Source organism: Bactrocera latifrons, unplaced genomic scaffold, assembly GCF_001853355.1.
Source record: "Bactrocera latifrons isolate USDA-ARS-PBARC rearing strain unplaced genomic scaffold, ASM185335v1 scaffold_20, whole genome shotgun sequence".
In the NCBI taxonomy this organism is placed as follows: domain Eukaryota; kingdom Metazoa; phylum Arthropoda; class Insecta; order Diptera; family Tephritidae; genus Bactrocera; species Bactrocera latifrons.
The window spans coordinates 1,730,727-1,752,864 of record NW_017535519.1 but is presented as its reverse complement, the minus strand read 5'-3'; the positions used below and the strand labels follow the sequence as shown (position 1 = coordinate 1,752,864).

General features: G+C 34.9%; 4 protein-coding genes across 5 annotated transcripts in view; 2 read left to right on the top strand and 2 right to left on the bottom strand.

Moving 5' to 3' along the window:
• Positions 1-2,463: 2,463 nt before the first annotated feature.
• Positions 2,464-5,419, bottom strand: LOC108968055 (zinc finger protein 91-like). The gene is made up of 5 exons (XM_018931820.1): positions 4,633-5,419; positions 4,471-4,566; positions 4,160-4,410; positions 3,259-4,105; positions 2,464-3,181 (listed from the first exon to the last, which is right to left on the bottom strand). Exons 1-5 carry the CDS (start codon positions 5,280-5,282, stop codon positions 2,713-2,715), a joined length of 2,313 nt encoding a protein of 770 aa, XP_018787365.1. The 5' UTR covers positions 5,283-5,419; the 3' UTR covers positions 2,464-2,712.
• A 112-nt stretch (positions 5,420-5,531) lies between these two features.
• LOC108968057 (39S ribosomal protein L14, mitochondrial) lies at positions 5,532-6,340 on the top strand. Its single transcript, XM_018931822.1, has one exon. The coding sequence runs from the start codon at positions 5,779-5,781 to the stop codon at positions 6,298-6,300; it is 522 nt and encodes a 173-aa protein (XP_018787367.1). The 5' UTR covers positions 5,532-5,778; the 3' UTR covers positions 6,301-6,340.
• LOC108968056 (probable DNA replication complex GINS protein PSF3) lies at positions 6,312-7,521 on the bottom strand. Its single transcript, XM_018931821.1, has 3 exons — positions 7,293-7,521; positions 6,838-7,232; positions 6,312-6,778 (listed from the first exon to the last, which is right to left on the bottom strand). Exons 1-3 carry the CDS (start codon positions 7,393-7,395, stop codon positions 6,632-6,634), a joined length of 645 nt encoding a protein of 214 aa, XP_018787366.1. The 5' UTR covers positions 7,396-7,521; the 3' UTR covers positions 6,312-6,631.
• A 3,330-nt stretch (positions 7,522-10,851) lies between these two features.
• LOC108967964 (centrosomal protein of 164 kDa) overlaps positions 10,852-22,138 on the top strand; it is a 21,671-nt gene continuing 10,384 nt past the window's right edge. The window contains exons 1-2 of one of the 2 annotated variants that reach the window (XM_018931675.1): positions 10,852-10,926; positions 11,447-11,894. In XM_018931675.1, coding sequence (XP_018787220.1) covers positions 11,750-11,894 — 145 coding nt within the window. In that variant the 5' untranslated portion in view covers positions 10,852-10,926; positions 11,447-11,749. Of the gene's footprint in view, positions 10,927-11,077; positions 11,112-11,446; positions 11,895-22,138 lie in introns of those variants that run through there. The other variant, XM_018931676.1, reaches the window with a different exon arrangement.

Sequence of the window (22,138 nt, the reverse complement as noted above, 5' to 3'; positions counted from 1 at the left end):
GAACTACCAGTGGAGCCTCTGGGGGCACAGGAGCTTACCGATCTGCAGGATATCCTCATGGAAAAGGTGGTTAGGTGTGTGGACCCGGTACCCTTCCATGGGGTTACATTCCGCTCATGCACTGCCTGACGGTCTACCTCCCCAGAAATGCGATATAACCGAACAAGTTTGCTCTGGAGCTCTTTATAAACCAGAAAAGAGGGCTTAATATCTCGACCTTACGTGTGGTAGAGAGCAAAGAGAAGAATTCCGGATGGAAAGCGGACGAGGAGGCTACTCGTCCCTGCACCAGTACGGCTAAGCAGGCTACAACTGCGGAGGCCACAGTGCAAGTCTCCTTCACCCAAGAGCTTCTAGAGGGACTTCAAAACCTGGATGTCGGTGCAGAGGAGGACCAGTTCCTCATAGAACCGATCGCAAGTGAACCTGCATCACACGACGTCAGCATCCGCTGTCATCGCGAGTAGGTTCTCGTCGAATAACCTGGGAGTCCTGATAATACAAAAGCCAGGGGTCCACAAAGGAGAGGTCAGGAGCCAAATCTTGGACTCCAATAAAGTAATTTGGAATCTCTCTAGTGGGAGACCCCAAAGATCTATAGTACTTAGAAAAATTATGATTACTTCTGTTTTTCAGAGTTCTTTGATCCTGGTGTGTGCTGCGAACGCGCACCATACTGAATGGGGTAGTACGGACTGAAATTCGCGAGATGAGTGTCTAATAGAATTTATTTTTGGTCATAATCAAAGCATTAAGAATAGAGGGTGCGAACCCACATTAGGAAATGCTGGACATCACCCTGAGTAACGACTGATATCACAGTGGAGGGTGTCGTCAGAACCTTCATTGTCGGATCACAGGATCTTGAGATTCAGGCTAGGGGTAGAGGTGCACTGATGATGTGCAATCGGTGGGGTAAAATCTGGGGGTGTAAGCCAAGGATTATCAGATGGTTGTACACCATGGTGCAAACAATTTAAAATCTGCAACTCACCCCGCTACACCTAGTTATCGGTCAAGTCGTCAAACACGTTCTGCTCTAAAATGACAGCAGAAAGGAAAAAGTAAGGTAATGTCTTGTCAACGTTTGAATGCGCTAAATGGCGTCATAACACTGTCACATCTCCCTAGTGGTGCGAATCCCTCAACAACTCCTTCCATTTGGTAAACTAATCGAAATTGGAATTGAATCAATATTTGTATGCTTTAATTATCGTTTAATTAAAGCTACGATTTCTGATTTCTTTTCTGTTGACAACACCATGTTCACTTTACTTTACTTTTTATTCGAAAGAAAATGGATGGAATCGATTAAAAACCCCTCTCACTCCCCATATATCAATCAATCAATCAATAACTAAGTGGCTAGAGACTTAATTTACCGGCGGATGGTATGAGTGGGCTTTATAGGGGGCATTGTAAAAATTTAACGTTGGGCGTGCACCGCCTACTTTTTGGTGATATCCCATATCTCGGGACCCGACTGTCTGATTTCTACAAAATATGGTATATGGTATTTTTCATATTTTTATGTCACGTTGTTAAAATGGGCGAAATCGGATAATAACCACACCTTTTTCCTACGTAGCACAATTTTAAATTCCACTTGATTCGTTCAGTTTGCAGTACACAAATCAAGAAGCAATTAATATAACGAGATAAAACTTTGCACTAATAATGCATTTAGTATTTGGCACCTTATGACCAAAAATTGTTTAAATCCAACAAAAACTTTTCAAGTCCCTAGGTACCGAATATTTGGACTCCAGTACCTATAGTTGACTTTTGTTCGAAAATATCGGTCAATATGTGATATATATAATTGCAATTCAGGAATAGTACTTCTATGACAATGGTATGTCAGTATGTCCCCATATATCTAATATAAAGATAATCGAACTATAATCGTACCGCATATATCGGCTAACATGCAAGTTATCTCAACGAAAATGAGCTAGCGGGTTTTACTTATAACAGTGTATCTTTGTGCCTCAAATAGACACATTTGAGAGAAAAGTTGGTTTAGCCTCTATATCAAGATTTGCGAACATCCGGCTGATTTTATTCTATATGATTGGTTTTACACCTTGAAGTATTTCTCTGGCTCTGATTTTTGTAATTTTCAAGAGTATAAAATATTTGGTTGCACCCGCACTTAGCTATTCCTTACTTGTAAGAAATTAGATTCTTCTTAATATAAATAGTTTAACATCGGTGACAGTGAAAATGAACTCTTTTGACCTCAGCTTTAAAGAGAGATAACCAAAGACAGCTGACACAATTAAGCTCTTGAAGTCGGTAAATTATTTTCGTTATTTCTAACTAGAATAGTAATAATATTGTTTGTAAATTTCAATGATGTGCAGAAGTATCCAATTGCATGCTTAGACCTTAACCATGAATAGTAACGCAGATACTTAAAAATTTGTTGATTCGCTATAATAAAATAATGTGTAATAAAGATTAAGTTAATTTCGAAGTGTTTATTAGTCCATTCATTACAAAGTTGGACCTATCCCTATTGCACTAGAAATTATATTTAAAGCAGTAATTATTAATTTTACGTATACACTACTTATATTGTTAGTGTTTGTTTTAATAGCACGGAATGTGCTGACGTGACTATTCTGCCGTGGATCTGCTTTAAGATCCACATTTTTTGTAGTTTAACTTCTCAAAAATCATGGCTCGAGTGTGGTCAAAATATTGATCTTACTCTGATGATTGAGCTAGTTGTAGAAGAGAACTACTTTCATTTTCTGCTTGCGCTATTTGCTGATGAGGTTGATGTTGCATAATTTTTACATGATCACCACTTGGTTCTACCAAATTGTTGGTAGGAATTCCTCCTACAACTAGTGCCGGCACTTCACTAGTAGCGAATCTCTGTAAACGACCCGTTGCAGGCTCCATGTATGTACCATGAGCTGCAAGTGCATGTTGCCGCAGTGCATACATTTGTAGGAACCCTGCATCACATTCAGGGCATTTGAAACGTTCACCTGTATGTCGTCGTATATGTGCTTTTAAATCATTGCTTTGAGCAAATCCACGGCCACATTCCTCGCATTTGAAAGGCCGCTCTCCAGTATGAGTACGCATATGAATGGTCAGATTGTAAGCACGATGGAAACCCTTGCCACATAGATTACATAAGTTTGGTTTGGTACCCGTATGATATCTGAAATATATTCAATCAAAAGAATAGGCGAAAATATTAATACTTTTTCGAAAGTGAATAAAATATTTAAAAACTACCTTTCATGTATTTTAACATCAGTGGCACGTGGAAAACCTTTTCCACAATATTGACATTTATATGGTTTTTCGCCATTATGACGTCGCATATGTACACGCAGATAATCATTGCGTACAAAACTTTCACCGCATACTGAACAAAGGAAATTTCTTCGATCACTATGATGGCCCTTCTCATGTTCACGTAAAGCTTTACGTTCCTTAAAAGTGTCCTCGCAAAATTTGCAAGCAAATACGCGGTCCGTATGCATCAGTACATGTTTTCGAAGGTAAGTTCGGCTTGTAAATTTTTTCCCACAATATTCACAATTGTGAATCTTATGAGCCTGAGGATCGTTACCATGACGGGTTTCTATATGCTTCGCCAGATCTACAGAACGTGCAAATGCGCTGTTACATTGATCACATTTGAATTCTTTCGTATGGTGCAAGTTTATAATATGTTTTTTTAAGTGATCACTACGCGCGAATCGCTTTGGACAATAGCTACATGCGTGCGCTTTTTCTTCGACATGGGTCAACATATGACGTCGTAGATGACAATGACGCGAAAAAGTTCGCTGGCACTTCGTGCATCGATTTTCAGAATTTGCTGTTTGGTCCACAGCAGAATTTTGGGCAAGAAATTCATCAACTACTTCTGTAATACGGCGCCGCTCTGCGACATCAGTTACTGTCTCTTCACTTCTGTTTAACTTTCGTTTCCCTACACTAAAATTCTGCATATCTCCATAATTTGAAAATTCAGCTTCTATTTTAATGCCATCTTGTGATCTGCTCTGGTCCCAATCAGGAGACATACGTATAATGTCGAAATCATCCACTGATCCGTCTTGTTCACATTTTACTATAAACAAAAATTATTCAATACAAATGTTTATAGTATTATATTCTTTCAAACCTTTGATACCAGCTTCATGTTCTAGTTTCAATTGAGGTAATATATCTTCCGAAAATTCTCCACTATTCTGCGCTTCGTCATCACTTGATATGGGGTTGGTATCCATATTAATATCGCTTTCGACGTCATCAGATGGATTTTGCCCACATTCAAAAAAGTGAGATGGACCGACAAAGTTATCATTGTCGATGGCATTAAACATTTTCTCGGACTTCAGGAAAATTTCAGGCCTCTGTGTATCTATAGGCGAACTATGTAAATTTCATCATGATAATTATTTTAAAGTCGTCTTAACAGAAGAATAAAGTTACCTTTTTGTGTCAATATCTTTGAAATCGTTTGGTTCATTATTTTTGTCTACCTGACTTGAAAGCTCTATTTCCGGTTCCTTTAGAGAAACCCTAGGACTGTTTAAGGAGAAATATTAAAAATTTAAACATTAAAAACATAGAGTATTATAATAAATATATTACCTTGATGATTCCTCAGGTTGATGGTGTACATTACGCATATGACGATTTAAATGTTCTCTTCGAGAAAAACGCTTCCGACATATTGTGCATTGTATATCTAATGCAATACCCACACTGGGGTGCTTGTGAACTAAATGACTTCGCAATTGCCTAATGCGTTCAAAGCGCACACCACATATACGACATTGTAATTTACTGTTGTGATGAACTTGCTTTCGATGCTGCCGCAGTTCCATCAAATCGAAAAATTTCATTTCGCACATTTCACATGGATGTAAACTCAGCTTATCAGTTTGTGTACCAAAATCCCTTCGTTCACTAAAAACAGTATTAGGGGGTTCTATTTTTCCTTCATTTAGAAAAATACTACTTTCTAAGCCTTTTAATGAAATATAAGCCTTTTCGACTCGTTGTTTAAAGTCATAAGCATCCCGAGCATTTTCCATGCAGAAGGAGCAAATTTTTTGTGGTAATATGTTATCAGTTGATATGACAGGAAATCGCGAGCACTCGGATAATATATGCGCTATAGTTACACCACTTTTATGTGTTTCTTGAAAAATAGAAAACAATTCAACATTTTCTTGTAAACATATTCGACAAATGTGGTTTGAGTTCACAGCAGTGTGCCATATATTTATAGTTTCCATTATCTTTTATTATTATTTAAATCACAAGAGGTGGGACCATATTAACTCTCAACTATTTATTTCCTAAAAAATTAGTGCCGCTGATTAAATTTTAGTTTCATTTCGACTAAGTATGTACTCAAGTCTAAATTAACAAAGTAAATTTTTATCGATAACTCTATGCAAGTGATGTGTAATTATGAATTAACATTGTTTATTAAGGACAAAAACGTGATGATATGACGTGGTAGATCACTGTTGTACTGTTATACTAAAAACTAAGCATTTGTCTTTTAAAGTTGTAAATTATTAATAATAAAACTGTCGGCAAAAACTCTAAATAATTTTAATAGTACGTAAAACTTCAATCCATGTAACCACTCTGTACACGAAAATTTTTTGTGGAACAAAACTCAGCTGTTTTGACAACAGCAATTAGACAATATTTTACTTTATAATAATTACAGCAAATTTGTGAATTACTTGAATAACTAAATAAACTTTAGTTAATTTTAAAATGTCGCGGTTATTGTTGACAAATTTGAAAACTGGCCCAACCACACATTTACTTTCTACGATAAGTACAAATACATCATGTTTCACTCCAGGTCTGAATCATGTGGAGCGCCGGCAACAGATTCATCTTACGTCAACATGTAGTGAAATACGAAAATTAGCACGGTTGCGTGTAGTAGATAATAGTGAAATTGGAAAACGTGCCATGGCAGAAGGAAAACCACCAAGATGCATTCATGTATATAATAAGCGCTCTGTGGGTTATATTGGTGACAAAGTGCTTGTAGCCATTAAAGGTCAAATGAAGAAGGGCATATTGGTTGGATTAAAGCAAAACCAGAAACTAAAGATACCGAAGTTTGACAGCAACAATATTGTACTAATCGATGATAATGGCAGCCCTCTAGGTACGCGCATTCACGTACCCATTCCAACAGTTCTTCGTACCATACTTAAAGAAAAAACGCAAGCTAAAGGAGCGGATTATACAAAGGTTTTGGCTATAGCAAGCAGATTTGTTTAAAAATGTGTCAATAAATTTAACCTACTTTATTGCTAATGAACAAAAAATTCTTTGATTTCATTTAATAAAGAACTTAGGAATGTGTAGTTATGGGGATGACCGAGTAAGCAAATAACTGCAGCAATATTGCGACAATGTTGGTTTCCCGCAGATACTCAGCTGATACTTATATTGCAACATTTTTGCGTCGAATATGATGCCTTGCGAAACTGCCGCAGTGATTGAGACTCGAGATCCCCTATATCTGGCGCAATATTAAGTAACATCAGCTATGGAAGTCTTAAGGTTTAATGTCAATTGATCTGTCTTCAAATTGTTTAATAGTGGGTAATTAAATAGTAGGTCTCTTTCGCAGTTGTTCTGGTGATATACTTCCTCCGTCAAAATCCATTTGATTACGTTTTCGTTTCTTGCTATGCTCATGTACTAATTCACTTATGCGTATTTTATTAGATTTCATTTGAAGCCAATTTGTGAACTACATAATAAAAATGTAGAACGTTAAAAAATGTTTTGAAATCGAATTTACCAATATACCATTGCATTTGTTTTTACACCGGAATCATATAGCTTTTGTTCGATGTCGTCCAAGCGATGTTCCGGTTTTCCATCCTCTGTTGTATGTTTAGAAATATCAAGTAAATGACGCACACGTTGCCGCATTGTTTCAAACACAATTCGACCAACGACATGATTGCGATCATAAGGAGTCAAGTAACGACCATATTCATAAAAATATGGATGCAATTTACCAAGTTCAATATGTGTTGTTTCCGCTTCACATACAGCCTTATGCACATTTTTATAGATATCTGGAACATTTACAGTAAAATATGGATTATTAACCTTCAATTCTTTTATGTACCATAATGGCAGATTCACTGTGCGACCAGAATTGAAATCATCTGTCTCTGCTCCTGGATCAAGGAAACCTTTGCAACAAAAGTCAAATGATAAAACTTTTCAATGCAGTATACTTTGTACGAACTTACCCATTTTTAATAGTTTCGTGTTCACTTTGCATTCGACCTTCTCTTGTGTAACAAATATGTCTTCAACAGCATAGTAATTTGGAAAATAGCTTTGCTTGTCCATTTCGGTTAATACTTAAATAAATTTGGTAATTGCCGAAACTTAGTACACTGGGCGCGCTTTAATATAAATTATAGCAATTTCCAATTGTATTTGTGGAACTGAAACAGATGTTTGCGGACATTTTTAAGGTAAGTTGTAATCGTATTGGAACGTATTTTTTAAGTTATCGATTTTTGTATTCTAGAAATTTGAACTACTGTGTACAAAACTACTATTTATTATGGTTTTTACTAGTGTTGTGCGCCACATTTAAAAATTAATGTTTTTGTTACAATTATTTTCCACTATTGGCATTGGAAATAAAATTCGTTTATTAATTCGGAAGGTTTGGAGGTGTCACCCTCTTTTTAGAAAATAGAAGAGGCAGTACAAATAAGTCTCTGTATAATTAACAATAATATGATAAAGGGAAATTCCTAGTAGGGGTACATTTTACAATAGTATCCCTCGATTTCGATGTTAAAATGGGTATGCACGGATAGAGCGGGTCCTCCAGATCAAGAAATATATATATATACTGAAATAGAAATATATATATATATATACTAACGATTTTTGAGATATTTGCATTTAAAGTTCAAGAATTTAACTATTTAAAATACGTGTTTCTCCGATTTGAAATGAATTTTAAATTTATATTTTTAATTTTTATATCCACTAACATTTCACGAATTCGGTTCTTCCCTTTTATTTTATATTAAATAGTGCAAAAATAACTCGAACGCACTTTTCTATTTGGAGTTATTTTAATCAAATACTAAACTGATTATTATAATAATATTAAACCTAACGGTTGTTCCCGTTTATATAATGGCATTTAACGGTACGTTAAAGAAAAATGTAAGAAAGTAGTGATAGTAACAATTGAATGGAGATTTCTTTATTAAAAAAAATCTTATCCAAATAAAAAATATTAAAACTTTGAAGCTCTTTTATGGCAGTGTGGAAAATAAAAAACTCTGTTATGATATGTTTTTATAAAGTAATGTTTACTTAAGATGTCCTATGGAGTTATGACTTAATGATTTTTTAAATTTTAGTATAGCTGTTAATTCAATTTCTTCTCACTATGGCTACATTTCCAATAAATTAATTCTTCATTTTTATTTTCTTGAATGTTGCTACAAAGTATAATAGTTTTGTTCTTCTAACGGTTTATATCACCTAAAAATAAGAATTAGATGTAGGCTGATGAGGCGAGTTGAAATCAGAGAGGCTGTTTGTCTGTCAGTGCAGGCGATAATTTGAGCAAAAAAATGAGGACGAATTCGTAAATGGGTGTAATCGGACTATTGTCATGCCCACAAAACACCACTAAACGGAAATCTAAAAACTAGTATAAAACATAGGGAATTTCAGTAGCAATGGGCACCTGTGGGATTAAAACTAAAAAATAAAAATGGGCGGACCCGCTCTGTGAAAGCTTTAATGTACATCTCCTAAGCTACAATATTACTTGATCACCCCAATTAAACTGTAAAATTGGATGAAATCCGGTGATAACCCCGCGGCGATAAATCGATAATTAAATTGTTCATACACATTAAATTTAACACCTGGGATTAATACAAGAAGAATGGCCGTGCTCCAGTGCGGCTTACAACTACCCCTACTTCCCATATACCCAATTTTAAAATCCATTTGATTCTTTCATTTTCTAATATCAAGCCCCAATGAATGTATTGTGATAAAACTTTGTCCGAACAGTGTGTTTAAACTTTAACCAATTTGTGACTGAAAGTGTCCAAATCTGACCAAATCAAAGTTCCTATCCCGAACTTTTTATCGGTCCTCTCAGGTTGACCTCTTAAGGAGGTTCCTTACATTTTTAAAGAAAAGACCATGAAACTTAAAATTTAGTGTGGCTTCAGTTCCTGCACAAGCTTTATCTTATACGCTTTCAATTATACGCCGAATCGACTATCCACGGTCTTCGTGTACACTCTCAGCTGCGACATTTCCTTCACTGCGTGCTGGACGTCGTCTATTCGGTCGAATATTATCCAATAAAGAATGCTCGGTCTCAAGATGGGTGAAGGTCTTGCGAATAGTACGCTCAGTACTAGTGGTCTGATTATATTGAAGATTCTTTACAAAACGTTAATAATGCCAAACAATACTGAATAAATATAACATGGCAATAAAACACCTATTGAAAAACGTGCATCTGCTTGGATTATCCGTTATATTAGTAATGTAGAGAAAATGCTGCGATATGGCCCATATATCGGCAAATGTAACTTACACATTTTTAATAAAATTGAAGGAGCGTGAAACTAATTGGAAAAGCTTTCTTAAAAATTATGTATACTAGTGTTTTTAATATAGTCTTAGCTGAAGCGAACTAAAATAAGTAATGCCTTCGCAACAAATTTTAACATAAAGTTTTACCACCACCGGTAGGAATTTAACGGATTGTGATTCCTGCAAGTTACGGGTTACACCCGAATTTAGCCCTTTCTTACTTGTTTATTATTAATTTGAACATTTTCAACCTTTCACTAATTATTATTAGTATTTTTTTTGCAATAGCACTCAATACTGATTAAGATATCATTTAAAAAATAATCGAATTTTGTTAATTAAGCTTTAGTGTTGGGGAGATATAGACATTAAACATATTAAGGGCCGGGATGATCCTTCCTAATGCGTTTCATAGCACCGAATAACAGTTTTAAACATTAATGTAAAGCTTAGTTATGGACCATTATAGATTCAATGACATCTTTTGGGCAGGGTAATAATCCGATTCCGCCCGGATGCCAACCTTTAAGAAATCTTTGTGTGTCAAGTTTTATTAAGATATCTCAATTTTTACTCAAACTAAAGCTTGCATAGGTGGACGTTTAGACAGTCACCCGGATTTCGACTCGACTCGACATCCTAATGATTTCTATGTACTGTACTACCTTTATATCTACGTGCATTAGTGTTAAGAGATATTAACAACCTCTAGGAGAGCAAAGTTACTATATTCTGTTGGAACATTTCGCCCGAGTATAAAAGCCGTAATACAAGCTGTTATGGTTAATCCATGAATTCCCAACTAGCGACTTTGCGGCTGCAGCCGAACCACTTAATAAGCATGTTCGTATAACAACAAGCCTGTGAGTGTGGGCGCTTACATATTTACGTATGTTTGTATGTATGTATATAAGACTTTAATTTTAACTAAATCACTAGACAGCGATGTGAATGAAAACTGAATGAAAACAAAAATAGAGTCAAATGTAAAGAAAGGAAAACCATATGACTGCAAACGAATACAACCCTCACGAGACATGCGCAAAGCTTTCGACGAAAGGATATTTTCGAAAATGTTTACATATATACAAGTGCACACATTTATGTATGTAGTGTTTCTAATAGAAGAGTGAAAGCGGCTCAAACGATAATTGCATATTTTCGAAAAATCAGTATAGCTTAAGAGGTTTGAGAAGAATAGACGTTGTTTTCAGAAAGCGGTGAAAATATTTCTTCAATTGAAAATTAAAGTTGACAGCAGTCAATGAAGTTATACTGAGTTTATAAGTAAAAATCTGTTGAAAATCATAAAAATTATTTAAAATTATGTACGTACATAAATAATTTAGTGTGCCTAATAATATCAACTTTGGGTTAAGAAACCAAGCAGTCAAGTGTTGGGTTTTACGGAAAATCAATAACCGTTTTTAGCACATATTTCAAGGAATTTTAGCAGTTTTTCAAATATAATAGTAATTATTTTAAACATACATATGTTTTTGCGTACATACAATTGCAAATAAAATAAAAAAAAAAACAAATAATTAAAAAGTTTAAGGCATATTTACCAAAATTATTGTCAAGTGTGGGTGAAATTCTGTATCTCATATATGCATTGATGTTCTTGCTTTTCTGGGGGTGTACAGCAGCTACCATAGCCCTTCCAATCACAACACAACTTGGGTAAAGCACACCGAGCAACAACGGTGACATTAACAACATAAATGAACTAATGCATACATATGTACATATGTACACTCATAAATGCTCAATATTTCGTAACCATCCATTGTGCCCCCCTTTTTAGGTCATCGGTGCATTGTTCGTGACTCGTCTTCAAAATTCCAATACACTTGCAGACGTATATATTGGCGAAGGTAAAGGCAAAGAAGGAATAAATGTAAGTGCATGGAAAAAGTCGCATCAAATCTATCCTCGAAACCTTCGCAACGATTAAGTTCTGGTACGTGCATATGCACTTGTGGTGCAGCATCAAAGTCAGTGTAATCTAAAAGTGTGCATAACTGAAGTTATAGTGAGAAAGTACAGTGAAAATCGATTTGCCATTCTGTTGTGGTTTGTGAACATTTAAAACGGACACTTAAACGCAATGGCGACATCAAATTCGGTATCGGCATCAGGTTCGGCATCGGCATCCACATCAGCATCGACCTCTGGAAATACGGGCATCGGCTCGCCCTCCACATCGGTTATATGTGAAGAGGTCTTTGATGAGACTGAACCCAGTGCTGAAGGTAAGTTAAGAAATACGCACATATCAGATATTTATATCACTTTTAATTCATATAGAAAATGTCTCATAATAGAGCTTAACATCTCTGAATGCGTTTCGGACAAGTTTAACTTTAACACGTTGCGTTTTACAATTTGTAAACAACAAAAATCGAAAGATTTATTATGGTAATAGAAGAAGATAAAAGCATTAAAGATATTGTTGTAAAATATTTTTGAGGTGATGGTAAATATTTTATCAAAAATTTAGAAGAAAGAATCAGTCTTTAGTGCTAGCTGCACTCATCATCTTCTAATTTTGATTTACGAAAAATAAAAATTGTTAAAATATCTAAATAAAATTGAATATTACACAAAAGATATCAATGGCAATGTCATTTAAAATTTTTTTTCCCATAATCGGTTCACGAAGTCTAACTTGCTTTAGTCATTTACTTATGCTACATTTACATTTGAAAAATTTTTTACAAGGAAAGTTTCGGTGTTAAGGTTTTTAAAAGAAAGCAGCACAATTAAAGAATTCATAAAGAGATGGTAATGCTGCAGTAGCATTAAAAAGCCTAGGGTATTTATCAGATTTTACTCTGCCGAGCAATGAAAAGTCTATGATCTTGTCTGAGTTTTAGCTTCATGAAACGTAAATGTCTAAGGCTGGAGCATAACTTATAGAATCAGAGGCGGTGAAAATACGGTGGCCATATAGAAGTTCAAAAATATTAAGCGTTGTAGTAGAGCCGCAAAACTATCGATAGTCGGACCGCGATATACATAAATACTGAAGATAAAACTAGTAAGTCATTATCAGGTATTATACTGCAGAGCAATGGGAGATCTATCAAGCTTGACTTATAGGATATAAAAAATAAATTATAAAGGATAATTGGAATCAGAGGCGGTGGAAATACGGTGCCTATATAAAATTCAAAGATCTGAAGCGTAGTCGAACCACTCGATAGTTTTGATAGTTTAAAAAATTACCATGATCGTTTTTTCCCTTGAAATCTACTTTACTTTTCGGTTTAAATTAAGATAGCTGGATTTGTATACTTCATTATTTTGAAATAATTTATAAAATAACATATATATTAACAATGGCGGAAAACACAAAAAAATAAAAAAAAATTAATATATAAACAGCTCTGAGAGTTTACGCGCTTTAAGAAGGTAATTTTTTTATACATTTACTAATGTAATATAAAATCATAATTTTATGATTAAAATACGTTTAGAAAGAGTACTTTATACCTCAACAATTCTCTTGTTTTTCATTAAAAATTTAACTTATTGACGTTTTTAGCCTTTTGTACTTTCCTATTATGGCTAAACATTTTCTTCGAGTCTTTAAAATTAAAATTAATTAATGCGATATTCGTCCTCTGGGTGTTTGTATGCATAATGTGAAATTCGATCACAACAGAATATTCACATAATATATTTCAATTTCAATTTTATTCCCAAAAATCAGGAGCACTAAATAAAATGGAGGTTTCTTCAAACTTTTTAATTTTTGCACGGTTCTTAATTGTTATTAAAATCCTGAATTGGGGCTGTATGCATGAATAACTGAGGTTTTGTGGAGTCGGCATTTCAAAACAATAGAAATTCTTTCTTAATTGTAAATATTTCAGTAACATTCCGTCTAACTCGTCCAGCACATAATTAAAGTGTAAAAAATAGTTAAATATAATAATTTATACATTATATTGAAAATTGTCTGTACTTACGAAAATTCGTAAGTTTCAAATAAACCACATACGTACAACTAAGTCAAGAATGAAAACGTGATATTAAGGCTACCATTCCTGTTAGCCTCATTGGAGTCTCCGTAGCAGTGACTTGCTTGGATGTTTTCCAAAATTAGACTTTATATTTGGTATTATGTAGCTTTATTAATTTTTGTTGTCTAGTTAAGGCATATATCGATAGTCAAAATAAGCTATCAATAGGTAGGCGAACATACAACTACAGATAGTCCCGTTGTTTTCAAGCGCTACGTTGTAGGCATCTCAGAAGAAAAAAGGCGGATTTATGACAAATATGACAATATAATAACAAACTATCCTCGTGGATAATTTTTTCCTTTTCAAGATCGTCAATGAAAATTTTCTAATGCGTCTCCCAAAATATAATTTTGCCAGATAGCATTCTACTACTTGGACTCGATCCATTTAATATCCAAAGAGCCAAAATTTGGCGTTTATTACACCTGTAAACACTGCTTAAAAACGTATATTTGTTATCACGCGACACCAATCTGGCCTAGAGCTCTGGTCTTTTGATAAGTACTTTATAGAGTGTCATTCACATATCTCCCGATTATAATCGATTGTTTATGTTTTGATGTTTTCATCTATAAAATCATCCATTTGACATGCCAGTAGATGTACAATGTACTTACTCAAGTTACTAACAGACATACATTATTTGGGTGGTGGGCACGAACTCGTTTCTAGCGTTATTATTTAATTTGCGACTGGCCAAGCATTAAAATTTTGTTTAGACTTTATGAACGTTGGTGTGGTCGTTGCCCTGCCACCCTGATGCGTTGATAGTTATAAGAGCATACATACATATGTATATGTGTATGTATTTTATATACTTATATATTTATATACAATCTATACCTGCAGTTGCCTGGTGCTTACTTGCAGGTTAGTAACAAGGCAAATTTATGCTTATACGAGTATATACATATACTATATATAACGATTAAGTACTCGGGCGCAAATACGATTATATGTGTACATATTCTACTTTTTGCCGCATTTAATTTTATTAGTAACAATTTGCTAACAATTTTTAAACGTCCTGCTTTTAACCATAGTCTCTTTTGTATCGTGTACTTTTTAACAACTAAGCCAAGTTGACTTTATGTAGCAGCGTCCAGACCTTCACTTCGGCATGCATACGGGTCTGAAGTGGATCGATAGGCGCGTAGAGTGTATAGTCAGGTGTTGAATCTTAAACAAGCAAAATTTTGTTTTCGTATGGTACTTAAAGTCTGGATGTATTCACCTATGAGTTTGTGAAAGCCACTAAGCTGATGGTGAAGGTGTAAATATCAATTGCTTTTCATTACTAACCCATTAAGTTGGTTATACAACTCCGGAAGACATCTATTTATGTAAGTTATTTCAAAAACAGAGTGTAGGCCACGATTTCTTTGATAATCGAAATCATAATTTAATCATAAATTTTAAGTTATTCCAAGTTTTTAAAAAGTTATTTGAATTGACATAAAAAGGAATTGACATTGGTACACAAAGTAAGATTATGCATTACAAATTTTATGAAGTAGTACCTAATTATTATTCAAAAATACTATTAGTGGGATAGCTCATAAGAAACACCATAGTATTTGGTCTATTCTTTTCTATTATACAGTAATAAAATAAGTTTTATGAAAACTTCACTTGATCCAATAACCTCATCGGAATCCTGTATGATTTTTTTTAACCCATCCATTCAAATCGCTGACTGAGAATTGAAGCTGAAAATGTTAAAACAAATATTTATTATTTTTGTGCGAAATACGATTGACACCTTAGAAGAGAGTATTCGGTGCGTTATTAGCGACATACAGTGCAAATTGCTGCAAAAAGTAGTTCATAATTGAGCCTCTCGGCTGAAATTTGTTCGAGTAAGCCACGGCGGTCACTTGCCCGAAATCATTTGTAAGACATAATGGCACATCCTTATAATAGAGCTAAATATTGCGCCAGAACGTAGAATTATGAGTGTTTGATTTCGTTTTGAAAACCTTAAAAAGTTGTTCGTTACTGACAAATCCCCCTGTTCGCTTTTTAAGATACTCAAGTAAAAAATTTGCTTACTCGTTATAAGCAGTTTTCATTAAAATAAATATTCATTATTTCGGAATACTACTGGACATTTTGCTTCAATTTTTAATAGCTATCGTAATCTACACAAAACCGTGGAGTGCATATTTATTATTCGATTCACTCTAACTTAACCTTTTGTACTCTGAACTTTGAAGTGAACGTCGGAGAATTTTTTAATTTACTATGAGTAAAAAATTATTAGTATTTTTTCATAATTTTAAAATTCTTAATTTAGAATTCAAAAACTCTTTGAGAGGGACGACCCTTGTGCCAACGTTTTTTCCAATTCTCGAAACAGTTAAGTTGGACGAATAATATGGTTGCAGCAATATGCGACGGTGCATTGTCGAGGTGCATAAGCAAGAGTTCTCGACCCATAATTCCGGCTTCTTTTTACGAATAGCTTTGCGCAAAAGACACATAACACTCAAATAGTGTTCCTTCTTGACAGTTTGGCTGGCCGGACACCTCGATAATCGAAGAAAACTGGCAACATAACCTTGATTTTTGACCTGCTTTCACTTGTTCTTTTCGGCTTTGCCTCACCTTTACCACGATATTCGGCTGTTGATTATTTCTGGGTCGAAAGCATAGATCCAACACTCATCACCAGTAATAATACGTTTAATGACATCCTGGCAATCGGAAAGCCGACGTTAACGCGACACAATTTATCGAAAAATTTAGCGATTTTGGAACCAATCGTGCTTTCACTTCCTTTAGCCCAAAAAAAAAAAGCACTAATGATTATTAAGAAAACTAGCAAAACGTTCCGTTCAATGAAAACCATTGGCCGGTAATGTTTTCAGGTTTAGTTATAAAAACATACCTCTGTAACTGTATAGTTGCTATAAGAAATGGGCTTGTGAATTGTAGTTGTTATTGCTTTGGTAGAGCAAACGACATAGCATTAAATATTCTATTTGCAGAGTAAACATCTGTAAGGTGTAATGAAAGGAACGGTATCAGACAAAAAGTCCGTAAATGCTACACATTGGTAGGATAATGAGAACTACCGCAGTGACGTTTACGGACAAAGAACGCAACGTTGTAGTCTGTCAGTACATATTTTGCATTTAGTATAAACTACATATCTTATACGGTTTTTGTCCTTAATTCTTTACCATTTTATGATACAAAATTTTTTTCATACGTTATCCATGGCTGAAATAAATAAAATACAAGAAGTAAGGCCGGGCTAAGTTCGGGTATTACCGAACAAAGTACCTTCAAGGACTTAAGGCTTGTTAGTTAGGGCGAGTTTACACCTGTTTTAATTTATTTTAAGCTCAAATATGCATGTTTGTAATATAAATACATATATTACATATTGTAGCACAAATACATAGTGCTATCAGGAAAGGATTATTATCTTTGAATTTCAATTATAAATCTGAAGCGAAGCGCATCTGGTTGTGAACGAGGACAAGACGAAATATCTCATGGCATCAAAAGAACAGTTATCGCCATCGCGACTTGGCTCGCATGTCACTGTTGACAGTCATAACTTTGAAGTTGTTGAAAAATTCGTATATCTTGGAACCAGGACCAGAACCAGCACCAACAACAATATCGGCCCTGAAATCCAAAGCAGAATCACTCTTGCCAACAGGTGCTAAAGTGTAAAGACCTCTCGAGGCATTGGCCACGGCGAGTACCGCAGTCGATAGAACGATTAGCTGTACGAGATATATGACGACATTGACATAGTTCAGGGAATCAAGACAGCGGCTTGGATGACTAGGTCATGTTGTCTGGATGAAAAAGAACAGTCCAGCTTTGAAGGTTTTCGATTGAGTAGCCGCAAGTGGAGCAGAACAAGAGGAAGACCTCCATTCCGTTGGAGTGATCAGGTGGAAAAGAACCTGGCTGCAACAAAGAAGCGCGCTGCTGTTAAATCGGCATAACCGCCAGTAAAAAAGAAGAAGAGGGGCTTTAATAGTTTTGGTTGGATTTGGGATCTTATTTTATTAATTCCATATCTGTCTTGATTAACTGTCAAAATTATTAGTAATTTATTAAAATTTTTGATAGGTAGTCTAATGACAACTGTTCTTCTTTAATTTCATAGAAATTTGTAAACAAACTCAGCAGATTTTTCTTCATATTCCGTGTCTTGAAATTAAGGAAAACTTTTCAATTCGCCATTTCTTTTATTTTTAGTAACAGTAAGTTATTTTAAATAACATTATTTTTTGAAGATGAGAAAACATTGAAAAGAATGAGTACACGTGGCATCTAATAAAAACATCAAAGAAGTTCACAAAAGGTAAAAGATCATGAAGTTAAGGGGTTAGGTGTTGCTAGAGACATAAAAAAACAATTTTAAATAATTTTTCGAAGTATTTTTTTTATTTGATTACCATTAAATGATGTTTCGGCTTAACTTGACAGAAATTTGAAACGAAATTAATACATTTAAAAGTAATAGCTGTTAATCATGATCCAGTATCAAGCGAAGCTCCAAAATCAATAAGTCAAAACATGTTTTCTAGATATAAGATATATTTCCGCTACCCATTCATAACATTTTCAATGACTTTATAAAATTTGTACTCCTTTATTCAAAAATCAGAAACCATGAGACAAAAGAACAGATATATTTATAATGGCAGTGCTAATTGAAAAATGAAGGACACATCGAAGTAAACAGAATGAAAGACCTTGAAAGTATATATTATATTTCAATAAGACTCCTTTATCATCATGTGACGATCCCATCAACTTTGAAATCTGTCTTCCATAATTTTTAGATCCTGATGAAATCGCTCTTTCTATTCCATCCTTCCAGAATCCTTTGGTAGTTATCGGATAACTCGAAATAATTTGTTGGATTTACTAAAAAATTAGAGAATATTTCAAGTTATTGTACTGTAAACAAATCGATTTTTTTTTTTTAATTCTGACTACCCTAACTCCTGAATCGAGGGACCTGACACTACATATAAATCAGCAGTAACGACAAGGTAAAAACATCAAGAGCGATAGCCTTTTTTGTATGTCCCTGCATTATGCCCGAACCATAGAACGGAAAGACGTAAACATTGCACAGGTATTCCTTTAGTCCTAGAAAAGGTCCTAACGGCGGCCTTTTTTGCAAAACCACCCTTGATTTCGCAATTTATGTCTATATTTATAACTCAACAACGGCTGAACCGATTTGGCTGAAAATTGGTGATGAGGTAGCTTGGAACCTCGGGACGGGCATAGGCTACTTTCTATCGTCTCATGTCAAAAGTCACAACAATTGATTAGATATAGGGCGTGAGACCCGCCCTCTTCTGCTCAACTACTGCACTGTTATTCACTGTAACAAGAAGCATATAGACTGTGAATATGTTGATGTTTATTTATGTACTTCAGTGATTAACGATGTCAATAAAAAATGTAGATTGCCAATTTAACTATTCCATTATATTGTTATCACGATAAATGATATCCTTGACAACAATGAGCAATCGGAACCGCGGGTTTAGGCTACTAGTTTATATATTCCTGTCTGCTTTTTATACCCTGAACATTCATATTAAGTTTGTGATCAAATTGATAGGCGAATTTTGTCCATTTCATCTCCTTCAAAGTAATCCCTCCCGCTGCAATACATTTATACCAACGAATTTTCCAGTCATCATAGCACTTGGAAAAATCCTCAGTCGTGATGGCCATTAGAGCCTTCTTCTATTATATCCTCGATTGAATCAAAACCATCCATACATTCTCGTTTTTGCGTGGTGTTATTAAAAATTAGTTAAATGAAAGAAATTCAAGCATGAAATTATATATTTTTGTATTATTTTTATTATTATTTTTTTGTAAAAAGGCCCTTACTATATAGTTTCCTTTCTCTAATTTTTTAAATCGGAGCTTTCCTGTAAATGATATTTGTGTTGATTTATTTTATGGCAGCAAAATAAATTGATTTTCGGGACCTTAGGCCCGCGATAGTCCAACATACAGTTGGCAATGAGTAAAACATTCTTTTCGTAAGTCAATCTCTTGGTCTTGGTCTGGCCTTGCGACTTGTTTGTAATTAGAGCGAAAGATATTTGCACTTGCAATTGATGCTGTTTAAATGGGATTGCGATATTACTTGGAATCATCGGAATCCTCAGCATATGAGCTAGTTGAGCAGCTGAGGACTTAAATTCCTCAAAAGCATAATTGGAATTCCAATTTCTAAAGCTAATTCACGTGGTGGCAGTCCAGAAGGGTTTAATGATTTTACAAAACTTCCGGGGATAATGGACCAGAGAACTTAAAACATTAAATTTTTAACGATTTTGTAAAAAAAATTAACATTTTTACCATTTTTCTGAAAAAAATGGTTCATATGATACAGGATTATCACGCATATGTGTCGCAGAGAATGCTTCTTTACTTTGTATATTTTTCTTCAAAGCATTTCTCKTTATTCATTCTCGCATGAATTCAGTCGTTTTACATATATTTCTGCCAGAGAACGTGCTCAATTCTGATAAATAGCAGCGAGAATGTGAATTCCCTATAACAATCTTATAAGTTCTGTTAGCCGTCCAATCGAACATCATACAGAATTCAATTTGCACCTTCTCTATGTTTTAAGTTCTCTGAATGGACTACGCTGGCTAGGTCATGTTGTCCGGATGGACGAAAACGCTCCAGCTCTGAAAGTATTCGACGCAGTACCCGCCGGGGGAAAGCAGAGGAAGAGGAAGACCTCCACTCCGTTGGAAGGACCAAGTGGAGAAGGACCTGGCTTCACTTGGAATATCTAATTGGCGCCACGTAGCGAAAAGAAGAAACGACTGGCGCGCTGTTGTTAACTCGGCTATAATCGCGTAAGCGGTGTATACGCCAATCAAGAAGAAGAAGAATGARCTGTGTCTTCGTTATTAGCCACGGTGTCTATCGATTTGTCTTTTCTATTTTTTCGGGAACCTTTTGAATAATTAGATCGTTTATTTCGTTGACACTATCATTTCTAGATGACACTATTGCCCTAGGACACAAGCAATGAAATTCCTGTTCGTCCAAATTCTCGATGTCAGGGTATACTGCATCTATTTAAATTTCTAAGATATGGACTATTTGGCCTAGAGACTCATCCTGAAGATTATTATAATTATTGCTTAAATTTGGAGTGAGAAATATTCCTTCCCCATGTTTAAGCAATGGCTGTGGAAAATCACCATCAGTTATTCTATGAAGATAAGCTCTCATATTCGTCCATAATTTTATATGCGACGATACAAGATATGCTTTGATGGTATCTGCTCGCGTACCTCTATTAATGACATGAAGAGTCTGTCGGAAATCTTCAGCAAACACAAAAGCTATCCCGCCTATGAGAGCAGAGAAGTTTCTAAAGTCTTTTAATAGTCTGTCCACGACCTCTATGCGTGTTTTAAGGTCCATGGTGCATTCATCACACATAATCAATGAGGTTGTTCAAGATTTATGGATAACGGAAATTTAAAAGATAAATGAGCAGTTTTTCTATAGAAGAGTTACAGCAATTCATGACGAAGAAGCTGCTATTGCTATCTTTCCGAATTTTGTTATTTAAGCCTATATACGTTTTGATATTTTGATTGTAGCTCCTGAACAAGACAGCTTTGTTTTTGGGACGAACCCGTCAGATATTTATAATATCACAACAAAAAAAGGCATTGACATTTTCGTCTTCAAGGCATCGCGTAGGGAGCAGTGCAATATTTAAAAGGATCCTTCATCTAAAATAATGCAATTGATAAATGTGGCGAATGGTAGAATAGAACTGCAACCAAATACGAAGTGCAATGGATCATAAATGGCTCAGTAATCAGTCGATGAATATTATAATAAAAGACTGACACCATAACCTTGCCAGCCGACTTTTTCGTCTTTCCACGCCTAAGGACTGGTTCATAATGTGGAGTCCACGAGGGTGAGTGTCGATTGGACTCTAGTTTGAAATGATGAAGCCATGTTTGTATTGTCACACACCGACTCAAAAATTCGGTTTTATTACGATTAAACAGCACTCAAAAACTTCTCATAATCAGCAATTCGTGGTTTTTGTAGGATTATGAACTTGCGCGGCACCCAAATTGCACCTTTCCTTCATTGTCCTCGGGACCCATTTCGTCTCTTTCCAACTTAGCAAATCTCTTTTCAACGCTTGATTTCCCTTGTGCAGAGTCCAAATTCAACAGTATTTTTCTCCAAAAAAGCAATGCTTTAACACTCGAAATGCTTTTTGATAAATTTTTCGTAAACTTACAGAAGTAGCTTTACTCATTAACTAACAGTTCCTCAGTTTTCAAATTTGTATATGTATCTTTTATAGGTTGGGACTGACTAGAAATATTATAATATAGATGGTATTAATAGTAATTTCTATGTATCGGCCACAGTAAGGCAAAGACCCCATAGTTATGTATATA

Coding starts and splice junctions, on each gene's coding strand:
- LOC108968055 (XM_018931820.1), bottom strand. CDS start 5,282: ATGGAAACTATAAATATATGGCACACTGCTGTGAACTCAAACCACATT. Junction 4,567..4,632: donor CAACCTGAGGAATCATCAAG/GTAATATATTTA, acceptor CTCCTTAAACAG/TCCTAGGGTTTCTCTAAAGG. Junction 4,106..4,159: donor ACATGAAGCTGGTATCAAAG/GTTTGAAAGAAT, acceptor TTTTGTTTATAG/TAAAATGTGAACAAGACGGA.
- LOC108968057 (XM_018931822.1), top strand. CDS start 5,779: ATGTCGCGGTTATTGTTGACAAATTTGAAAACTGGCCCAACCACACAT.
- LOC108968056 (XM_018931821.1), bottom strand. CDS start 7,395: ATGGACAAGCAAAGCTATTTTCCAAATTACTATGCTGTTGAAGACATA. Junction 7,233..7,292: donor CACGAAACTATTAAAAATGG/GTAAGTTCGTAC, acceptor TTTGTTGCAAAG/GTTTCCTTGATCCAGGAGCA. Junction 6,779..6,837: donor GTGTAAAAACAAATGCAATG/GTATATTGGTAA, acceptor TTTATTATGTAG/TTCACAAATTGGCTTCAAAT.